Genomic DNA, 24,202 nt, shown 5'->3' with positions numbered 1-24,202 from the left:
TAAGTTGAATAATTCACGAATGTTGATAGCTGTATGTCTGCCTTTAACAAAACCTGGTCAGGGTGGATGAGTGCTGACATAGGTGGGATGCAGCATGTTGCTTATAATTTTATTGTCTGTATTTATGAGAGAAAGCAGTCTGTAATTAGCTGTTAGTGGGATCTGTATTTTGTTTTAATAGTAGGGTGATCATTGGAGTATTCACAAGAGGAGGAAATCTGGAGCTAGTCATAAATTCTTCGACCTTTCTTATAAATAAGGGGGAAATAGTTGTTTATAAATGTTTGTAGAACTCAGCAGGGAGGCCATCTGGCCCAGGTGCTCTGTTATTTGAGATTTGATAAAGAGCGCAAAATAGATCTTCTGGAGATATCGGCTTATCAAACATCCTAGTTTGTTCTTGCAGTAAATGAGGTGGATCTATACTACTGATGAATTTGTGAATATCTTCTGTATTTGGGACATGGTCAGATTTGTATCAGCTCACATAAAACTTTCTGAAAACATTATTTATACCGTTTATGGAAACGCTTCCCTGATGAGTCCTTTATTACTATGGTTGTTCCTTTTTTCATTTTGTTGAAGTGTGTAAGTACCAGATTTATTATTGCATTCAAACGTAATGCTTTTCCTGTATTTTTGCTACTTTCTACATTGTAGATAAATACTGAAGACATCAAATATTTGACTCAAGATAGATGCAATTGTGTAGCAAAGAAGAAATGGATAAATAACTCTAAATATGTCTTATATTTTAGATTCCTCAAAGTAGCCACCCTTTGTTTGATTGACAGCACTGTAAACCTTTGGCCTTTTCTCAGTGAGCATCATGGCATAGTCACCTGAAATGGTTTTCACTTCACAGGTGTTCCTTGTCAGGGTCCATTTGTTGAATTTCTTGCCTTCTTAATGGTAAATGGTAAATGGCCTGCATTTGTATAGCGCTTTTCTAGTCCGTAAGGACCCCAAAGCGCTTCACACTACATTCAGTCATTCACCCATTCACACACACATTCACACACTGGCGATGGCAAGCTACATTGTAGCCACAGCTGCCCTGGGGCGCACTGACAGAGGCACTAATGGGGTTGGGACCATCAGTTGGGTTGTGCAAAAGTCAGGTTGGTACACAGCTGACAGCCCTATTTGACAACTGTTAGAATTCATATTATGGCAAGAACCAGTAAGCTAAGTAAAGAGAAATAACTGTCCATCATTACCTTAACAACTGGAAAATTGCTAAAACTTTAATGTGTCTCCACAGTTTGAGTAGCACACACATCTCTTTGCTGGTGTTTCTTTGGGGGATTTGTTCAACAGTGAAAGCACACAGAACCAAGAAGGAGAGTGATGGAGTGTTGCACCAGATGGTCTGGCCTCCTTGACTGCCCGCTCAAACCAGCATGCTTCTCTGTCCAGGATGTGTACATCCTCATCATTGAAAGAGTGTCCACTGGCCTGTAGGTGTGAATAGACTTCCGAGTCCTAAGCTCACGAGGTAGCTCTTCAATGTTGTGCCATCCCCTTCACCAGAGGTTGTTTGGTTTTCCCGATGTATAAATCCTGGCAATCCTCCTGACACTTAACAGCGTACGCTATAGTACTCTGTTTATGTTGGGGGACCCGATCCTTGGGGTGGACCAATTTTCGGCGCAGTGTGTTTTGGGGTTTAAAAGCCACAGAGATGCTGTGTTTAGAAAAAATATGTTTCAACTGTTCTGACGGCTGGTCTGAGCGGGGAGACAAGGAGGCCATTTTCGTGAAACGGGAAAGACCATCTTTGAATCGAGGAAGGGGCCTAAGGATACATCTTTCACCATCTTATATTGCTGTGATTGCAGCCATTCCCCAACTCTATGTGAATGGTACTCATGGCCATTGATCAGTGGTTGCTGATCAATGAGCTCTGATCAGTGGATGTTGATCAATAGTCATGATAATTTGCATACTAATGATCAAGGAACTGACCTCCCAGCCCGTTGTTCATTCAGTGGTCCTAGTTTCCTAGTTTCAGTCAGTATGCAAATGAACTAAGGTTGGGGAAACCGGCAGTCATCTGAGACTGAGGGTACATCCACACTAGCCCGGATAGATTTGAAAACGGCGTTTTCATTGGAAAACGCTCCGCGTCCACACTAGCTGTTAAATTTGTATTGTTCATTGTCATTTATGCTTAGAAATATTTACTCACATATGCTTAGAAGTAGATAATCAGTTGTAGATTGAAAGAATGTCTCATCCTAGGAGGTCTGTAACAACTCTGTGTAGCATGAAGAGGGTGCTTTCACTGCTCTATAGACTGTTCTGGCATAGATCACACACCTCCTAGGAGAGGTCGTATCTTCTCTTGTTGATATATGGTATAGCAAACACACGTATATCTGTTTGAGTGTAAGAGCCTTTTGTTTAGATGGACTGACTCCTGGAACCAGCTTTGGGGAGTCTTCATGGGATCACACTCTGACCCCACACACACACACACACAGACACACACACACACACACACACACACACACACACACACACACACACACACACACACACACACACACACACACACACACACACACACAATGCACAGGCAAGGTAGTCTTTGTGCGTATGTAGACATCATTTGTTAATGAACCTATGTATATTCATGTAACCTCAATAAAAGAGCAATGTTACTGGGGAGTGGACGAGAGTCTGACGGAGGTCAAGTGGGTGGAACGACACTTGGCTCCAGGCAGGCCTCCCTCATGCATGAGTAACACCAAGAAGTTTGCCTACTTGTGTCTTGCTTTGCTGTGTAATTAAATCGTCTTCAACGTTTCAGCGAATAGGTTTAAGCTACAAACCTATCACTAGTGTTTTAAGTCATTTTCACAGAGTTGCGCGTCCACATTGAAACAGCCGAAAATGCTTACGTTCCAGTATTGCGCATGCGTGAAATGCAAGAAGATTCGACCTGCCTCATTTCTGACTGCTTCTTATTTACTTTCCGGCTCTTTGAAATGTCGCTGAAAAATGTTGAGGAAAGCACCGAGTTTTTTAAATGGACTAACAATGAGGTGGAGTTGTTGCTGCGAGTAACACAAAAGTACAAAGTTGAAAAAGCGAGTGAGAGTTAAAGAATTTGAAGAAAAGCTATCTGGAGCATGTACAGACTGATATTAATCTTTAATAGGGCTGTCAAAATTGAGAGCAAACAAAAAACTGCTGTATAATGCCCTCTGGTATCTTAGTTAATTGGTCACATGTCTGCATCATATGACTAACATGCGTCATTGTTTTAGAAAGACTCAGTTTTCACTGTCACTGCGACACGAAAGCACCGTTTTCAAATGTATGCGTTTTCAAAATGCTGCATTTTCCATGAGCGAAAACGTCGTCTCAGTGTGGACGGGAGGCCAAAAAGGAGCGAAAACAATGCATTTTCAAACGAAAACGCATTAGTGTGGTCGTAGCCTGAAGAAGTCACTTGGATGGTAAATGGTCTGTATTTGTATAGCGCTTTACTTGGTCCTAAGGACCCCAAAGTGCTTTACACTATACACAATCATCCACACACACATTCACACACTGGTGATGGCAAGCTACATTGCAGCCACAGCCACTCTGGGGCGCATTGACAGAGGTGAGGCTGCCGGACACTGGCGCCACCCTCTGACCACCACCAGTAGGCTATGGGTGAAGTGTCTTGCCCAAGGACACAACGACCGAGACTGCCGGAGCCGGGGCTCGAACCGGCAACCTTCCGATTACAAGACGAACGCCCAACTCTTGAGCCACGATCGCCCCCAATGAGTGACAAAATGTTTCTCCCACTGAAAACACTACATCCAGATGAGCAGAATCAACTTTTTGTGATTTACTTACCTGGATGATTGAGCATGCATCAAGACCTCACAGCCCATTGTTTATTCAGTGGGCTGGTTTCAGTTATTGTGCAAATGTATTGTTTATAAGATTGGGGAAAGCTGCAGTCAGGTTAGACTGAAGAAGTCACTTGGATGAGTGATGAAATGTTTATCCCATTGAAAACGCTAACTTCAGATGAACAGAATCAACCTTTTGGTAAAATCCTTAGAAAGGACAATTAATTGTGTCCATCATGGAATTTAGTGAGATGAAATCAAGATTCTGGAATAATATTTAATATTCATGTTCCTCCAGTCCTCCTGTGCATCTGTGTCAGTTCTCTTTGTCTCTCTTTATTCTGGGCCTTTCTATTTCTCTCTGTCTTTCATGGTATGTGTGTGTCTGTTTGAGTAATCACCCTTACGTTACAGGGATGGGATCTGTCTGGGATCTGGGGAATTGGGTTCATTAATAGAATACTGTCAGGGTCCCTGTGCCTACCCGGTCGGCTCAGTATGGCTACATATGGTTTTATATTCTTTTTTTGTTCCTGCTCTCTCCCTTCCCTTCTTTCCCTCCTCCCTCTGCCTGGGCGGAGCTCACCTGTGGGCTCCTGCCTTTTGCCCACGCACCTGGTCGCAATCAAACACTTGTGGCTCATCACGAGTGTTCCAGCTCCTTTATAAGATGGCAGCTCTGTGTTTCTCGTCGTTGGACCGTTGCCGACCCTCGTCAGTGTAACCCCAGCCCAGTTACTTCTAGAGTGTTTTCACAGTGATTTGCCTTATAATCCCTTCGTGTCTCTGTGTACAGATTCCCTGGACCAACCCCTGTGTTACCTAAGTGATTGGAGTGTGAAGAGGAGCGTGAGGAGTGGACGGAGTGTGTGTGTGACTTTTGGCATCTTTCCCGTTCGTGTGTGGACCCCCGAGCCCGGCTTTCCCCTCACCTTTGTAAATAATCACTTGGTGTATCGTAATAAAGACTCTTGTGCTTTCAAGACCTAGAGCCTGCGTGTGAGTCTGTTCAGTCCCGCTGTGACAAATACAGGGAGGGTTTGCAAGACGGTAGTGAGACCTGCTATGATGTTTGGTTTGGTGACAGTGGCACTGATTAAAAGACAGATGAAGGTGGCTGAGCTGGATACTAAGTTTTGTTGAGAGTGATCGGTAGGGGGCAGGTTGCTCAGGTTAACCAACCAAGCAGGTGCCCCAAATCAGCTGACAGGAGAGTAGAGGGCTATGGGGCACCAGACACTTTGTCAGAGCTTGAAATGAATTTTCCTTCTCCACCTCCAGAAGAGCTCCATCTCCTTTGCCGCCTGCTCTAAAGAATTTCCATCTCTGCTGCAAAATACCTTTCCTATGTCGAAGCTAGCTGTCTGCGTCATTCCAACTCAGCTGCCGATCTACACCTGAATCTACTTTTTGGCTCTGTACTTGATTTAAAAAAAAGGGAAAGCCATTAAAAATTTTTATGAGAAAAAAAAGCTGAATGAATATTCTCTAATTTGATTTCATAATTATTATCAGGGATGTTGGATGACTTTTCTGCTTGGTCACAAAACAAAATTCATATCAGTTATTACTTCCATTACATTCATTCATTTTGGTTCTTATGACATGATATATTGTGTACTACTATGTAATGTACGAGCATTAATGAAACTTTTGTATCAAAAAAGTTTCAATAATGCTCTCTGGTCTTATGAACCACTCAAAGCCCTTTAGGCTTTTTAGAACCACTAAAGACCAAAGAACTTCATTATTATTATTATTATTATTATTATTATTATTATTATTATTGAAATCTGAGTAATAGAAATAGAGATGTATTAGTTTGAAAAGAACAAATACTTCAAAAGATCCACGTCCCTTTTCAATTATCCAAATTTGTATTTCTATTAGAAAAATAGAAAAGCCCAAAAAAGACCTGACATTTCTTAACAAAAAAATCTGTTGATTATTATAAAACATTTTATTGAAGAAACGTATTATAATATTTCCAAGGTAGTGCAAAGTAGTGTAGTGTAGAAAAACAATTGATTGATTGATTTGGTCTTATAAAGTGTGAAGAGAGTACAAGTCTACATTCTGGGGAGATCAGAGTATCTCTTCTTAAATAAGATATGGATAATTTGGTAATTTGCTCTGTAATTTTAGATATGCTAAAAGTGCAGCCTCGTGTAATAATCAATATGACAGAGAATAATCAAGCGAATAATTGACATATGAGAGTAATCATAACATTTTACAAAACAAACATATTGTCATAGCTCATTTTTTGTCCACCATACTTCCCATCAATGGGATATCTCCAATGCAAAAAAAAAAAAGAAGTTCCCACCGTAATGTCTGTTGAACACTTTATCATGGTCACAGTTGTTATCCTTTGGCTTTTTTGGTGTAATTACTGAACTAGTGTTAAAAATGCTGTCACTGAATGGGTAATTCATTTGAATGAATGATGCATTCAGTGGATAATTGAATAATTGTTGTAACATAAAACTGACGATATATATGTATAACAAAAATCCCCATACAACTAGTTATGGGTATATGCATGTATATTTCTATTTATATTATTGCACACTATTACATTTATTCAAGACATTTGGATGATGAGTTTAATGAATAGATAAATACGTTTCGAAGTAAATATATATTACACTTTATAAGTCACTGGGAAAAGGGCAATTGTGTGTTAAATAGTTATCTATTACCCAAGCTGTTTTAATCACATCTGAATTTTATGAAATTTAAATCCCACCTAAACAAGAAGAGAAGAAGTAAACATTGACATTAAAAATGTGCCTTCACAGTTTTATGGGTTATTATGCAATTTCCATCTGTGATTTTCCAATTTAATAATAGAGGGTGAAGACAAAGAGTCCCAGTACAAAAGGGAAAACATTCAAATTGGCAGAAGATGCGCTACTTGTTGTCGTTGTGGATTTTGTTGTTGAAGACATAGTGGTTGGGATTGAAGCTGTTGTTGTGGTTGGAGATTTTGTTATTGGGTTTGGAGCAACAGTTGATGTGATTGATCCCACTGTGGTTGTAGCGGGAGACTTAGATGTCAGAGTTGTAACACCTGTTGTTGCTATTGGTGACACAGTTGTGGTTTGTGCTGTTGCAGTTGTGCTTGGTGATGTAAGTAGTGCAGCTGTTGTCATTGTTGGAGTAACTGTTGTTGTGGTTGGTGCTGCTGCGGTTGTAGTAGGTGCCGCTGCGGTCGTGGTTGCAGCACCTGTTGTTGTTGAAGGTGACACAGTTGTTGTGGTGTGTGCTGTCGTTGTAGTTGAAGCAGCTATTGTTGTGGTTGATGCAGCTGTGGTTGTAGTTGGTGCCTTAGATGTTGTAGTTGCAGCAACTGTTGTTGTAGCTGTTGACACACTTGTTGTGGTTTGTGCTACAACATTTGTAGTTGGTGTTGTTTTGGTTGTGGTAGGAGCAGCTGTTGTTGTTGTTTGAGCAGTTGTTATAGTGGTTGGAGCACCTGTTGTTGTGGTTGATGTTACGGCAGTTGTACTTGGTGCCTTAAATGTTGTAGTTGCAGGACCTGTTGTTGTTGGTGACACAGTTGTTGTGGTTTGTGCCACTGCAGTTGTGGTAGGAGCAGCTGTTGTTGTTTGAGCAGTTGTTATTGTGGTTGGAGCAATGTTTGTTGTGGTTGATGCGACCAACGTTGTTGCTGGTGTCTTAGATGTCGTACTTGCAGCACCTGTTGTTGTGGTTGGTAACACAGTTGTTGTGGTTGGTGGTGCTGCGGTCGTGGTTGGTGGTGCTGCGGTCGTGGTTGGTGCTGCTGCGGTCGTGGTTGGTGCTGCTGCGGTCGTGGTTGCAGTACCTGTTGTTGTTGGAGCAGCTGCTGTTGTGATTGATGCCACCGCGGTTGTAGTTGGTGCCTTAGATGTCATAGTTGCAGCACCTGTATTTGTTGTTGGGGACACAGTTGTTGTGGTTTGTGTTGTTGCAGTTGTGCTTGGTGGTGTAATAGTTGTAAGTAGTGCAGCTGTTGTCGTTGTCGGAGTAACTGTTGTAGTGGTCAGTGCTGCTGTGGTTGTTGTTGGTGCCACTGCGGTCGTGGTTGCAGCACCTGTTTTCGTTGTTGGTGACACAGTTGTTGTGGTTTGTGCTGTTGCAGTTGTGGCTGGTTCCACTGCGGTTGTGGTTGAAACAGTCTTTGTTGTTGTTTGAGCAGTTGTTATAGTGGTTGGCGCAGCTGTTGTTGTGATTGATGCCACCGCCGTTGTAGTTGATGCCACCGCCGTTGTAGCTGGTGCTTTAGATGTCGTAGTTTCAGGACCTGTTGTTGTTGTTGGTGACACATTTGTTGTGGTTTGTGCTGTTGTAGTTGTGCTTGGTGATGTAATAGTTGTAAGTGGTGCAGCTGTTGTCATTGTTGGAGTAACTGTTGTTTTGGTTGGTGCCACTGTGGTCGTGGTTGCAGGACCTGTTGTTGTCGGTGGTGACACAGTTGTTGTGGTGTGTGCTGTCGTTGTAGTCGGAGCAGATAGTGTTGTGGTTGATGCAGCTGTGGTTGTAGTTGGTGCCTTAGATGTTGTAGTTGCAGCAACTGTTGTTGTCGCTATTGACACAGTTGTTGTGGTTTGTGCTACAACAGTTGTAGTTGGTGTCGTTTTGGTTGTGGTAGGAGCAGCTGTTGTTGTTGTTTGAGCAGTTGTTATTGTGGTTGGAGCAACTTTTGATGTGGTTGATGCGACCAACGTTGTTGCTGGTACCTTAGATGTCGTACTTGCAGCACCTGTTGTCGTTGTTGCTGATGACACAGTTGTTGTGGTTTGTCCTGTTGCAGTTGTGGTTGGTGCTGCTGCGGTCGTGGTTGCAGTACCTGTTGTTGTTGGAGCAGTTGTTGTTGTTGTTGGAGCAGCTGCTGTTGTGATTGATGCCATCGCGGTTGTCGTTGGTGCCTTAGATGTCATAGTTGCAGCACCTGTTGTCGTTGTTGATGACACAGTTGTTGTGGTTTGTGCTGTTGCAGTTGTGCTTGATGGTGTAATAATTGTAAGTAGTGCAGCTGTTGTCGTTGTCGGAGTAACTGTTGTAGTGGTTAGTGCTGCTGTGGTTGTTGTTGGTGCCACTGTGGTCGTGGTTGCAGCACCTGTTTTCGTTGTTGGTGACACAGTTGTTGTGGTTGGTGCTGTTGCAGTTGTAGTTGGTGCCTTAGATGTCATAGTTGCAGCACCTGTTGTCGTTGTTGGTGAGACAGTTGTTGTGGTTTGTACTGTTGCAGTTGTGGTTGGTGCCACTGCGGTTGTGGTTGAAACAGCCTTTGTTGTTGTTTGAGCAGTTGTTATAGTCGTTGGTGCAGCTGTTGTTGTGGTTGATGCCACTGCGGTTGTAGTTGGTACCTTAGATGTCGTACTTGCAGCACCTGTTGTCGTTGTTGCTGATGACACAGTTGTTGTGGTTTGTCCTGTTGCAGTTGTGGTTGGTGCTGCTGCGGTCGTGGTTGCAGTACCTGTTGTTGTTGCAGTTATTGTTGGTGGTGACACAGTTGTTGTGGTGTGTGCTGGGGTTGTAGTTGAAGCAGCTGTTGTTGTGGTTGATGCAGCTGTGGTTGTAGTTGGTGCCTTAGATGTTGTAGTTACAGCAACTGTTGTCGTCGCAGTTGACACACTTGTTGTGGTTTGTGCTACAACAGTTGTAGTTGGTGTCACTACGGTTGTGGTTGAAGCAACTGTTGTTGTTGTTTGAGCAGTTGTTATAGTGGTTGGAGCACCTGTTGTTGTGGTTGATGTTACGGCAGTTGTACTTGGTGCCTTAGATGTTGTAGTTGCAGGACCTGTTGTTGTTAGTGACACAGTTGTTGTGGTTTGTGCCACTGCAGTTGTAGTAGGAGCAGCTGTTGTTGTTTGAGCAGTTGTTATTGTGGTTGGAGCAACGTTTGATGTGGTTGATGCGACCAACGTTGTTGCTGGTGTCTTAGATATCGTACTTGCAGCACCTGTTGTTGTGGTTGGTGACACAGTTGTTGTGGTTGGTGGTGCTGCGGTTGTGGTTGGTGGTGCTGCGGTCGTGGTTGGTGCTGCTGCGGTCGTGGTTGGTGCTGCTGTGGTCGTGGTTGCAGTACCTGTTGTTGTTGGAGCAGCTGCTGTTGTGATTGATGCCACCGCGGTTGTAGTTGGTGCCTTAGATGTCATAGTTGCAGCACCTGTATTTGTTGTTGGGGACACAGTTGTTGTGGTTTGTGTTGTTGCAGTTGTGCTTGGTGGTGTAATAGTTGTAAGTAGTGCAGCTGTTGTCGTTGTCGGAGTAACTGTTGTAGTGGTCAGTGCTGCTGTGGTTGTTGTTGGTGCCACTGTGGTCGTGGTTGCAGCACTTGTTTTCGTTGTTGGTGACACAGTTGTTGTGGTTTGTGCTGCTGCAGTTGTGGCTGGTTCCACTGCGGTTGTGGTTGAAACAGCCTTTGTTGTTGGTTGAGCAGTTGTTATAGTGGTTGGCGCAGCTGTTGTTGTGGTTGATGCCACAGCGGTTGTAGTTGGTGCTTTAGATGTCAGAGTTGTAACACCTGTTGTTGCTATTGGTGACACAGTTGTGGTTTGTGCTGTTGCAGTTGTGCTTGGTGATGTAAGTAGTGCAGGTGTTGTCATTGTTGGAGTAACTGTTGTTGTGGTTGGTGCTGCTGCGGTTGTAGTAGGTGACGCTGCAGTCGTGGTTGCAGCACCTGTTGTTGTTGGAGGTGACACAGTTGTTGTGGTGTGTGCTGTCGTTGTAGTTGGTGCCTTAGATGTTGTAGTTGCAGCAACTGTTGTCGTTGTTGATGACACAGTTGTTGTGGTTTGTGCTGTTGCAGTTGTGCTTGGTGGTGTAATAGTTGTAAGTAGTGCAGCTGTTGTCATTGTCGGAGTAACTGTTGTAGTGGTTAGTGCTGCTGTGGTTGTTGTTGGTGCCACTGTGGTCGTGGTTGCAGCACCTGTTTTTGTTGTTGGTGACACAGTTGTTGTGGTTGGTGCCTTAGATGTCATAGTTGCAGCACCTGTTGTCGTTGTTGGTGAGACAGTTGTTGTGGTTTGTACTGCTACAGTTGTGGTTGGTTCCACTGCGTTTGTGGTTGCAACAGCCTTTGTTGTTGTTTGAGCAGTTGTTACAGTGGTTGGCGCAGCTGTTGTTGTTGTTTGAGCAGTAGTTTGAGTGGTTGGAGCACCTGTCGTTGTGGTTGATGTCACGGCAGTTGTACTTGGTGCCTTAGATGTTGTAGTTGCAGGACCTGTTGTTGTTGGTGACACAGTTGTTGTGGCTTGTGCAACTGCAGTTGTGGTAGGAGTAGCTGTTGTTGTTTGAGCAGTTGTTATTGTGGTTGGAGCAACGTTTGATGTGGTTGATGCGACCAACGTTGTTGCTGGTGTCTTAGATGTCGTACTTGCAGCACTTGTTGTCGTTGTTGGTGACACAGTTGTTGTGGTTTGTGCTGCTGCAGTTGTGGTTGGTGCCACTACGGTTGTGGTTGAAACAGCTGTTGTTGTTGTTTGAGCAGTTGTTATAGTGGTTGGAGCACCTGTCGTTGTGGCTGATGTTACGGCAGTTGTAGTTGGTGCCTTAGATGTCGTAGTTGCAGCACCTGTTGTTGTTGGTGACACAGTTTTTGTGGTTTGTGCTGTTGTAGTTGTGCTTGGTGTTGTAATAGTTGTAAGTGGTGCAGCTGTTGTCATTGTCGGACTAACTTTTGTTGTGTTTGGTGCCGCTGAGGACGTGGTTGCAGGACCTGTTGTTGTTGTTGGTGACACAGTTGTTGTGGTTTGTGCTGTTGCAATTGTAGCTGGAGCAGCTGCTGTTGTGATCGATGCCACTGTGGTTGTAGTTTGTGCCTTAGATGTTGTAGTTGCAGCACCTGTTGTCGTTGTTAGTGACACAGTTGTTGTGGTTTGTGCTGCTGCAGTTGTGGTTGGTGCCACTGCGGTTGTGGTTGAAACAGCCTTTGTCGTTGTTTGAGCAGTTGTTATAGTGGTTGGAGCACCTGTCGTTGTGGTTGATGTCACGGCAGTTGTACTTGGTGCCTTAGATGTTGTAGTTGCAGGACCTGTTGTTGTTGATGGTGACACAATTGTTGTTGTTTGTGCCACTGCAGTTGTGGTAGGAGCAGCTGTTGTTGTTTGAGCAGTTGTTATTGTGGTTGGAGCAACGTTTGATGTGGTTGATGCGACCAACGTTGTTGCTGGTACCTTAGATGTCGTACTTGCAGCACCTGTTGTCGTTGTTGCTGGTGACACAGTTGTTGTGGTTTGTCCTGTTGCAGTTGTGGTTGGTGCTGCTGCGGTCGTGGTTGGTGCCGCTGCGGTCGTGGTTGCAGTACCTGTTGTTGTTGGAGCAGTTGTTGTTGTGGTTGGAGCAGCTGCTGTTGTGATTGATGCCATCACGGTTGTAGTTGGTGCCTTAGATGTCATAGTTGCAGCACCTGTTGTCGTTGTTGATGACACAGTTGTTGTGGTTTGTGCTGTTGCAGTTGTGCTTGGTGGTGTAATAGTTGTAAGTAGTGCAGCTGTTGTCGTTGTCGGAGTAACTGTTGTAGTGGTTAGTGCTGCTGTGGTTGTTGTTGGTGCCACTGTGGTCGTGGTTGCAGCACCTGTTTTTGTTGTTGGTGACACAGTTGTTGTGGTTGGTGCCTTAGATGTCATAGTTGCAGCACCTGTTGTCGTTGTTGGTGAGACAGTTGTTGTGGTTTGTACTGCTACAGTTGTGGTTGGTTCCACTGCGTTTGTGGTTGCAGCAGCCTTTGTTGTTGTTTGAGCAGTTGTTACAGTGTTTGGCGCAGCTGTTGTTGTGGTTGATGCCACTGCGGTTGTAGTTGGTGCCTTAGATGTCGTAGCTGCAGCACCTGTTGTTGTTGGTGTCACAGTTGTTGTGTTTTGTGCTGTTGCAGTTGTACTTGGTGGTGTAATAGTTGTAAGTGGTGCAGCTGTTGTCGCTGTTGGAGTAACTGTTGTAGTGGTTGGTGCTGCTGCAGTCGTGGTTTGTGCTGCTGTGGTCATGGTTGCAGCACCTGTTATTGTTGGTGGTGACACAGTTGTTGTGGTGTGTGCTGGGGTTGTAGTTGAAGCAACTATTGTTGTGGTTGATGCAGCTGTGGTTGTAGTTGGTGTCTTAGATGTTGTAGTTGCAGCAACTGTTGTCGTCCCTGTTGACACACTTGTTGTGGTTTGTGCTACAACAGTTGTAGTTTGTGTCGTTTTGGTTGTGGTTGGAACAGCTGTTGTTGTTGTTTGAGCAGTAGTTTGAGTGGTTGGAGCACCTGTCGTTGTGGTTGATGTCACGGCAGTTGTACTTGGTGCCTTAGATGTTGTAGTTGCAGGACCTGTTGTTGTTGGTGACACAGTTGTTGTGGCTTGTGCAACTGCAGTTGTGGTAGGAGTAGCTGTTGTTGTTTGAGCAGTTGTTATTGTGGTTGGAGCAACGTTTGATGTGGTTGATGCGACCAACGTTGTTGCTGGTGTCTTAGATGTCGTACTTGCAGCACTTGTTGTCGTTGTTGGTGACACAGTTGTTGTGGTTTGTGCTGCTGCAGTTGTGGTTGGTGCCACTACGGTTGTGGTTGAAACAGCTGTTGTTGTTGTTTGAGCAGTTGTTATAGTGGTTGGAGCACCTGTCGTTGTGGCTGATGTTACGGCAGTTGTAGTTGGTGCCTTAGATGTCGTAGTTGCAGCACCTGTTGTTGTTGGTGACACAGTTTTTGTGGTTTGTGCTGTTGTAGTTGTGCTTGGTGTTGTAATAGTTGTAAGTGGTGCAGCTGTTGTCATTGTCGGACTAACTTTTGTTGTGTTTGGTGCCGCTGAGGACGTGGTTGCAGGACCTGTTGTTGTTGTTGGTGACACAGTTGTTGTGGTTTGTGCTGTTGCAATTGTAGCTGGAGCAGCTGCTGTTGTGATCGATTCCACTGTGGTTGTAGTTTGTGCCTTAGATGTTGTAGTTGCAGCACCTGTTGTCGTTGATAGTGACACAGTTGTTGTGGTTTGTGCTGCTGCAGTTGTGGTTGGTGCCACTGCGGTTGTGGTTGAAACAGCCTTTGTCGTTGTTTGAGCAGTTGTTATAGTGGTTGGAGCACCTGTCGTTGTGGTTGATGTCACGGCAGTTGTACTTGGTGCCTTAGATGTTGTAGTTGCAGGACCTGTTGTTGTTGATGACACAGTTGTTGTGGTTTGTGCCACTGCAGTTGTGGTAGGAGCAGCTGTTGTTGTTTGAGCAGTTGTTATTGTGGTTGGAGCAACGTTTGATGTGGTTGATGCGACCAACGTTGTTGCTGGTGTCTTAGATGTCGTACTTGCAGCACCTGTTGTTGTTGGTGACACAGTTGTTGTTGTTTGTGCTGTTGCAGTTGTGCTTGGTGTTGTAATAGTTGTAAGTGGTGCAGCTGTTGTCATTGTCGGAGTAAGTGTTGTTGTGGTTGGAGCTGCTGCTGTCGTGGTTGGTGCCGCTGTGGATGTGGTTGCATCAGCTGTTGTTGTTGTTGGTGACACAGTTGTTGTGGTGTGTGCTGGGGTTGTAGTTGGAGCAGGTGTTGTTGTGGTTGATGCAGCTGTGGTTGTAGTTGGGGCCTTAGATGTTGTAGTTGCAGGAACTGTTGTCGTCACTGTTGACACACTTGTTGTGGTTTGTGCTACAACAGTTGTAGTTGGTGTTGTTATGGTTGTGGTTGAAGCAGCTGTTGTTGTTGTTTGAGCAGTAGTTATAGTGGTTGGAGCACCTGTCGTTGTGGTTGATGTCCCGGCAGTTGTACTTGGTGCCTTAGATGTTGTAGTTGCAGGACCTGTTGTTGTTGTTGGTGACACAATTGTTGTGGTTTGTGCCACTGCAGTTGTGGTAGGAGCAGCTGTTGTTGTTTGAGCAGTTGTTATTGTGGTTGGAGCAACGTTTGATGTGGTTGATGCGACCAACATTGTTGCTGGTGTCTTAGATGTCGTTGTGGTTTGTGCTGTTGCAGTTGTGCTTGGTGGTGTAATAGTTGTAAGTAGTGCAGCTGTGTTCGTTGTCGGAGTAACTGTTATAGTGGTTAGTGCTGCTGTGGTTGTTGTTGGTGCCACTGTGGTCGTGGTTGCAGCACTTGTTGTTGTTGTTGGTGACACAGTTGTTGTGGTTTGTGCTGTTGCAGTTGTGGTTGGTGCCACTGCGGTTGTGGTTGAAACAGCTGTTGTTGTTGTTTGAGTAGTTGTTATAGTGGTTGGCACAATTGTTGTTGTGGTTGATGCCACTGCGGTTGTACTGGGTGCCTTAAATGTCGTAGTTGCATCACCTGTTGTTGTTTTTGTTGGGTACACAGTTGTTGTGGTTGGTGCTGCTGTGATTGTGGTTGATGCCGCTGCGGTCGTGGTTGGATTAGTTGTTTTTGTTATTTGAGCAGTTGTAATTGTGGTTGGAGCAGCTGTTATTGTGGTTGGAGACGTTGTTGTCATGCTTGGAGCAGATGTTGTTGTTGGTGCCTCAGTTCTTGCTGTGGTCGGTGCTGCAGTTGTTGTGGGTGAAGTACAGGTTGGTCCACTTGTTATGGTACCAACATTCTGCATGAAAGGTAGAAAATGTAGGCCTGAAGCAGCTGCACACAAGTTTGTAGATGCACAGCCATAAGCTGGAAAAGTCTTGGTGCCGTCGTTCACTGCAGGTGAAACAGTTTGAAAAATTACAGATATTTTTATGTTATGATGTCATGATATAGCTTTATTTTTAAAGCATTACTCAAAACATCTTAAAAACCTGTTTGCTGATATACCGTTTCAGTGTTATTTGTAGTTAAATGCCACTTGGCAAGTGATAAGACATGTCAAATGGTAAAAGAACGTATAATTGATAAGAGCAGTTAACTGATTTTTCCATCAACAAGAAATCAAAGTGCTACTCTTGATATTTTCGTGTGTATTTTCTTTCCTTGGCTCTTGTTTTGATGGACATTTATTTAGTTCTTCAGCTGCTGTGTTAAACAAATAATTAGTCATGACAATAACTGTCAGATTAATCCATACTTCCATACTAGAAATATTACAATATTTTTTAAAACAGTTTGGGGATTATTTGCTAACTAATATATCTGTGTTGCAGTTAAATCTGTAAAATTTAATAAAGTGATTAAAGATCAAATGTTGATAGTCATCTTTAAAGATTTAAACTTCAAAATAATCTTTTTTAGAAATACTGATAAAATGCTTTTTATCTTATAAAATGCTTTTTATCAGTATTTCTTCCATTGGCTGTTAAAATAAATTCAACCAACATTCCTTTTATAAAAAGAATGTTCGCTGAAGTTATTTTAGGCAGAAAAAATAATTTTAAGATTATCTTTTTTGAAATAAAATGATGAAGACTCACTCGTTGATTGAAAGCATTGGTCCTCCACTCCTTGACATTGTATTGGAGTGTTGCACAAAGGGTTGGAACAAATGTTACATAGCTGGCCGTTACTTGACTGAGGAGTAGGAGCTGAAACAGAAAAGAACATAATTTCAATTCACAACAGAGAACATTTCAGCAGATATCAGAATATTGTTTCTTATCTCTTTCTGTTATTGTGTCTTTAATAAAACACATTGATTTGTGCTTACCAGCCAGAGTTTGTGAGTTGCAGTTATCTGTGTTGCAGCACGTGGCAGATGCAAGAGCACTTTGAACACCCAGGTCGACTGAAAATGTCTGAGAGCCCGTAGCTGGACACAGGGAGGAAGATGCACATGCCTTGTAGATTTCTGTTGTTGTATTTCCAGATGAGGTAGCTGCAAATTCACAGTGTGGTTCATTAATGTTGATGAAAAGTACATATAACCTCACAGTATTTGCAATTTACTGAAGTGTATCACATAATATGAAGAGAAGATTACCTAAAATAGTAGCTGTAACACACATCTTCCCTGAAGAACATGTAATCGGTACTGTGCTTGAACACGTCTGATCTGTGCATGTTTGACACTGAAGGGCTCCAGCTGCAATCAGGAGCGAAACATTGAAAGGACTGAAGTTAAAATGAAACATTACAGGTTTTTGAATACCCCAGTATACTGGCATTATTAAAGTCTTCATCTCTTCTATTTTTTTACACTGTTACAACGATTGATGAAATGCTGTTAATCTCTGTATCTCTGTATAAATAAAAAAATGGATAGGAAACACTAAATTAGAGTTAATTTAAGGTTAATGTATTAAGGATAATTAAACCATGGAGGCCTACTCTAAAAACTGTCACGCATATAACAGACTATGAATCTATATTTAAAATGTTATAATTTTTAGGGCATGTATATCACCACCATGTGGAGCACCTGTTGTCGTGGTTGGTGTAGCTGTGGTTGTGGTTGGAGCAGCTGTTTTTGTGGTTGGTGCTGCAGTTGTTGTGGGCAAAGTACAGACTGGTCCACTTATTATGGTACTGACATTCTGCATGAAAGGTAGGGAACCCAGGCTTGAGGCAGCTGCACACAGGCTTGTAGACGCACAGCCGTGAGCTGGGAAAGTGTTGACACCGTCGTTCACTGCAGATCAAAAATCAGAGTTTGAACAATTTCAGTTATTTTTATGTTATGATGTTATGATATAGCTTCATATTTAAAGCATTACTCAGAACATCTTAAAAATCACTTGATGCATGTTCAATCATTCAAGTAAGTAAGTGGGAGTGGGGGAAATGTTTTGTCACTGATCCAAGTTACTTCTTCAGTCCCAGCTGACTGCAGGTTTCCCCAACCTTATAAACAGTACATTTGCACAATGACAGTAACTAGCCTACTGAATGAACAATGGGCTGTGAGGTCAGTTCCTTGATCATTAAGGATGACTGACAAAATGTTTCTTCCACTGAAAACGTTATGTCCTGATGAACAGAATCAACCTTTTGCGATCTTAAAAATCAATTTGCTGAGATTCAGTTTAATTTATTATATTATGTGGTTCAGTGCCACTGGGCAAGTTAAAAGAGATGTCAAATGGTAAAAGAACTGATAAATTTATTGCTGTTCTCTGCTTTAACAAAGCCCTCGAGGCAATATTGACTACAACTCTTTTACCAGTTCACACACACATTCATACAGCAGTTTTATAGTTGGCCTTTTTCGTGCTCTAACTGTTGCGTGTAACACTATTGATGCATCAGGGTAATTTGAGGTTCAGAATCTTTCATTTTCACATGCGAACTGTAACCATAAAACATATCATAAGACAAACATGACTGTGTAGTAGCCAGTGACCATCAAAAAAAGTACTCAGAGCATTATAATTGAAAATGTTTTTCTTTTTTATGCCCTAACACACCTGTCACAGTAATTTATTATCAAATATATTGTATTACTTTTTTTATTTAGAGCTTATAATCTATTTCTCAGTCAAAAGAAAATCATTAAGCTACACTGTAGATCATCTGTAGAGTTGTGAGCATTGACCATTGTTATTGGTTTGTAAATGGTCAGAGAAGCTGATCTAATGTACTCCATAGTACTCCATGGAGTCCTGGCATTCCATACTCCAGTGGGTAGCATTTTCTGAGAACACCTTTAATGTTAAATAATGAAGAAACATTTAGATTTATAGATGCAAGGCCATAAGCTGGAAACATTTTGGTGGCATCATTAACTGTGATTTACTAAAGAACTAATTCAGCAGATTTTTTTTTCCTGATTCTATATTTCAAACATAAATATCTTTCACATAAAGAGTAATTTAACATCTTTTAATGTGCTCTGTTTGCTGACAGTCTGAAACTTCAAATCTCACTGCAGAGACTTTTGGGTGTACTCTAAAACCTGAGAACACCACTAAAGGGTGTAGTTGTTTGTTCAGCATTTCTGATGTCATAATACCACATCCACCGGTAAACATTTTTCAATTGAAGAGAAGAACAGAGCCTGATTTTCCCTCATTGTTTTGGTGACTTTCACAATAATGCTATTGAAAACATGTACTCACAATGTCAGAAGCCAAAGTGATTTCCTATGAACGAACAGTGTTCCTACACTGTTAAAAAAAACATCTTAAAAAAACGGTAATATTCCGGCAGCTGGGGCGCCAAAATACTACCGTAAAATAACAGAAAATAACTTTCTCATGAAAATACAGTTAATTTCAGTGATGAAAATAGAGCTTGTTGTGCTAATCTTACATGGGGTTCTGCCTTTTCCAAGTGCGTTTAGACATTAAATTAGGAACATTTTAACGTGATCAAACAATGAAATTACCTATAAACAAGGTCAATGAATGTGGCAATATGAATCATAATACGTAAATGTACAGAAATATACAGTTAACAGTTGGTTTAAATAATAATTGATTGCATGCCCTAGGACAGAGGCAAGGCTGCCATATCGCACCATCGGCCCCTCTGGCCAGCACCAGTAGGTGAAGAGTCTTGACCACGGACACAATACTGAGAGTGTTCGAGCCGGGGCGCGAACTGGCAACTTTCTAATCACAAGGCAAACTGCCAACTCTTGAGCCACGATCGCCCTAAATAGCAATGATAATAATACTGTGATGTAACTCAAGCTTATAGGAATCATGTTATATACTTTTCCATAGCATTACATTTGAATTCAACAGTTCAATCTTTCAAATAACGGACAGATATTTGTGAAATCGTGATACATTTGTGAATGTATTTTAACAATCTAAATATGCATATGTACAGACAGATAGATTTAATAATCATGACAATTATGTTTTATTACATTACAGTGATTTAACGTTAATTTACATTTGAAATGAGAAATCCCAGTCTATTTACGTGACTTTAATGATATTCTAGAAGAACAGAACATTACTGTAAAATACACAGTAAAATACTTTTATATTAGGATTTTTTCCTACAATGCCGATGCTTAGCGTCATGTTATTATGTGTCCCAACGTCCAATGGCATGTCACATTGTTTTCATGGCCACACCCTCACCCCAGGTGCAGAGGCCTATTTCTGTTCAGGAATGTTGTGAATACTTTGAGATTTATATTAATTGCAATTCCTACCTCTACATTTATTTTTTAAAGGTTATTTTACCTTTGACATGTAAAATCACTGTCTACTTATGTAAATTTAATGATATTCTAGAAATACAGTACAAAACTGTAAACTATACAGTAAGATACTTTGACATTACTATTTTTTGGAACAGTGTACACTGGGTGTTCTATCATCATGTAAACTGCGTTTTCATTTAAAGTAGGTAACTGATTTTTCCAAGAAATGAAAGTGCTACTCTTGATATTTTCATGTGTATTTTCTTTACTTTGCTGTAGTTTTGATGGACATTTGTCTGTTTGTCTTCAGCGGTTGTTTTAAACAAATGATTGGTCACGACAAAAAGTGGCAAATTAATCAATACCTCCATGCTTCAAATATTGAAATATTTTTAAAAACAGTTTGGGGAATATTTGTTAACTAATATATTTATGCGTTGTGGACAAATCTGTAATCTTTCAAAAGCTGATTAATGAGCACATCTTAATTGTCATCTTTAATGATTCAAAGTACAAAATAACATCTATTACAAATATTGATAAAATGCTTGATAATGTTTCCAGTGACTGGTTAAAAAAAAACAAAAAAAACAAACTTTGTTAATGTTATTCTAGGCAGAAAAAAGAATTTAAAGCTGATCTTTGTTAAAGTATACATCAAGAAGACTCACTGATTGATTGAAAGCATTGGTCCTCCACTCCTTGACATTGTATTGGAGTGTTGCACAAAGGGTTGGAACAAATGTTACATAGCTGGCCGTTACTTGACTGAGGAGTAGGAGCTGAAACAGAAAAGAACATAATTTCAATTCACAACAGAGAACATTTCAGCAGATATCAGAATATTGTTTCTTATCTCTTTCTGTTATTGTGTCTTTAATAAAACACATTGATTTGTGCTTACCAGCCAGAGTTTGTGAGTTGCAGTTATCTGTGTTGCAGCACGTGGCAGATGCAAGAGCACTTTGAACACCCAGGTCGACTGAAAATGTCTGAGAGCCCGTAGCTGGACACAGGGAGGAAGATGCACATGCCTTGTAGATTTCTGTTGTTGTATTTCCAGATGAGGTAGCTGCAAATTCACAGTGTGGTTCATTAATGTTGATGAAAAGTACATATAACCTCACAGTATTTGCAATTTACTGAAGTGTATCACATAATATGAAGAGAAGATTACCTAAAATAGTAGCTGTAACACACATCTTCCCTGAAGAACATGTAATCGGTACTGTGCTTGAACACGTCTGATCTGTGCATGTTTGACACTGAAGGGCTCCAGCTGCAATCAGGAGAGAAACATTGAAAGGACTGAAGTTAAAATGAAACATTACAGGTTTTTGAATACCCCAGTATACTGGCATTATTAAAGTCTTCATCTCTTCTATTTTTTTACACTGTTACAACGATTGATGAAATGCTGTTAATCTCTGTATCTCTGTATAAATAAAAAAATGGATAGCGGTGTAACACCACCTAGTGCGAGAAAAGAATCTGACCACAAGATTAGATCAGCTCTTATGGAACATTAAGGTTAAACTTTAACACCAAGCTATCTCTGGGTTAAGTCTGTTTTTTCAAAGCACACCCAAACAATTTACAAGATAACAGGTTACAACAATCACATGACACCACACAGTGAATATGAGTTTCTATTGAATGATGAATCTTAATATCCATTAGCATGCTCATTTCAAATTCACTTTCTGTAGATTTGTTAATTGCTCTTCCTCATTTCTAACATGAAGTAGACCTAATCCGCTCAGTGAAATAATTTGGCCAAACTAAACGATTTTCACATCAGTTTTGCAAACAGAATCAGCAACAGAAGTTGCAAACTAAAAGAAGGAAATACGATTTCCGAAAATCATGGCATTTCTTTCTGTGAGGCTCCTGGTTTTTTTTGCGTGTGTGTATCTTTTTGTAGTTTTATTGTTTTTTTGTTGTTGTTTTTTGTTTTTTGTTTTTGTTTTTTTTTGGGGGGGGGGGGTCATCACATGCATTAATCGATTTTCCTACTGATAGATCCTAAATAATAAGAAAAGTCCAGTTACCTGTGCTGGAGTGTGCCCAGAGGAGAATCAGAGTAGTCAACTTCATTGTGATGAACATTTCAGTTTTGCAGATTAGTTTCCCTGGACTGTGATACTAAATCTCAGGAGCACTCCTACACTTTATATACTGAACAGGTGAGCTTAGGATTGGGTGTGTTTATATTTTTACAGCATGAACATCAGACGCTCATCTCCTCTTTTGTCAAATCATTCTGCTAGTGCACGTTACCACACCCTTGTTCAATTGCACATTTAAACAAAAAAGGGTATGCAACCGCTTTTTATACAAATTATAAATGAAAAACTATGATGCGTCACTGACCCTTTTCTATTTTTGCTAAACATACATCTTTAGCTTTTCTTTATTCGCTAAATTAAGATGAGTCCATGAATACCTGTTGATAAAAGCTGGCAGAGAGCATGGAATGAATAGTCATGGTGAGATATTTCCTACCTCACACTACATGAATTACCCCTCAAAACCTTTTGACAATTTAAGCTAGAGTTTGGAAACACTGTCAGTTTAGGGAGATATTGCTGCATCTATCTTTTAAATGATGCATTTATTCCCCATTGCTCTTTTCTAAAGGCTTAGCACAGCAAACAAAGTTTTGGCTATAAGAAGCACTAACCATTGAAGCTTTTCTGTCTACATGTAGTTAAAGCCATAATCAATGCAAATCTGTGACTGAGATACAAACAGCCAAACCTTATATTTAAAGGCTGGCCGGCTTAAAAAAATGAAGGACTGATATACCCACACTTTTTTATTGCAAAAGTTTGGCTCACTTGTACTTTTGTTGTTCCTGCTAATCTGCAATGTTGATAAACCAGGTAACCGGTGTGTTCAGGGAAGTTAATCGACAGATGCTTTAAACTGCTGCAGGAGCAGGTGTGGCAGCAGTCTTACCTTGAGTATCACATTAACATTTGTACAGTGAAGGAACTGCGCTTTTACTTGATTGCTCTAGTTAAGTATATTTTAGCTCAAACATTTGTTTTATTTTTCATAAATTGAAAAGTATATTTTGCAATTTGTTCAGTCTGCTAATAATGTGTTACTTTGACACATCACCAAGTACAGATGAAACTGTGACTCTAATAAAAGCTTAACATTTTTGACAGTATTTAGTGTAATAGGTTAAACAATAGGAAACACAGGACTGTTTCCCAAACAGCACAGTTCTGCTTTTTGATGACTTTGCCGCACCCTCTCTTATTGTGGGAAAACCCATTTATATCTTAATAATAGCATGTTGAAAATCAAACATAAGATATTCTTTGTATCGGGTCTGCGTGTGTGTCACAGGCACACACACCCCTGCCCTATGCACGTCATGTTTTTTTGTTTTTTTTATGTTGGCTCTTGTTGTGTGTGTTTTGTGCATCTATAAAGGGACAACAAAGAGGGTTGATTTTCATGCAGGATGTTTTTATTTGAGATTATGGTTATTCTTGTTATTCAATAGCTATTGTGGAGATCAGGGAAATATTTTACTGCTACTATCCATAACCATTATCATTACCATCACATTAATTATCATTTCATCAAAGCATTTATTCAATAGATTACACATGTTCTTAGTTAAGATGATTACACCTATCACAGAGAGCTTCTGTCTGGGAAAAGGTCAGAAGCGTCAACGGGCGAGGTGAGGCCAAGTGCATTTTGAGGTCGAGACACACACACACACACACACACACACACACACACACACACACACACACACACACACACACACACAAAAACAGTAGTTAGACTCATGTTTAGGTAAGAGTTCAAATAATAGTTTGCAAAACCGTGTAACTGTAAGATTATGTTTGCATAAGGGACAGTTTGTTCCAGGAGATAAGCGAGAGTTAGAAGATTAATAGGAAGCACCTGGCCTCGAGACGAAGAAGATGCCCTATTAAATGTGTCAAAAGTCGTCAACAGAACATTTGTGGTTTTGAAACTTATGCATGTATTGTATCTGCTTTGACACATGAGGGGGCGTCATAAATAATACCCTGATGTTATAAAAAACACTGCTTGTGTATTATTGGGCGGAGATCGATGCTGTCTGTGTGCAGTGTTCATCTCCCCACGTGTGTGTTCATTAAAATCATTGTTTGACCGACTCTCCTGGACCAATTGTTGTTTTTTGTGCTCACCCTCAATATTTGAACCCGTAGCACTATTTTCATCAGACTTCCTCTGTACTCTATGAATCTAAGCTACTTGAGTCTTAGCTGTATCCAAAAGGTGTTCCAAAAGGTACCTTAGTTTGTGATATTGCACATTACCCAGACCTAAATTTACTGATCTTGTATTGAAAGTTTTGTCCCAGTGGCAGGTGGGTAGCACATTGGCCTTAACACTTGCATATGACTG

General features: G+C 41.3%; 2 protein-coding genes across 2 annotated transcripts; both read right to left on the bottom strand.

Annotated features, from left to right (window-relative positions):
• Positions 1-5,796: 5,796 nt before the first annotated feature.
• LOC145421378 (uncharacterized) lies at positions 5,797-7,983 on the bottom strand. Its single transcript, XM_080291621.1, has one exon. It carries the CDS (start codon positions 7,757-7,759, stop codon positions 6,704-6,706), a length of 1,056 nt encoding a protein of 351 aa, XP_080147747.1. The 5' UTR covers positions 7,760-7,983; the 3' UTR covers positions 5,797-6,703.
• Positions 7,984-8,141: 158 nt separating this feature from the next.
• LOC145421273 (uncharacterized) lies at positions 8,142-15,486 on the bottom strand. Its single transcript, XM_080291343.1, has 2 exons — positions 8,316-15,486; positions 8,142-8,274 (listed from the first exon to the last, which is right to left on the bottom strand). The coding sequence occupies exons 1-2, from the start codon at positions 15,356-15,358 to the stop codon at positions 8,142-8,144; spliced, it is 7,176 nt and encodes a 2,391-aa protein (XP_080147469.1). The 5' UTR covers positions 15,359-15,486.
• Between the last annotated feature and the right edge of the window lie 8,716 nt (positions 15,487-24,202).

Source organism: Astatotilapia calliptera, chromosome 17 (assembly GCF_964374335.1).
Source record: "Astatotilapia calliptera chromosome 17, fAstCal68.1, whole genome shotgun sequence".
NCBI lineage: Eukaryota > Metazoa > Chordata > Actinopteri > Cichliformes > Cichlidae > Astatotilapia > Astatotilapia calliptera.
The sequence above is the reverse complement of the archived record's forward strand: the minus strand, read 5'-3'. Positions and strand labels throughout refer to the sequence as shown.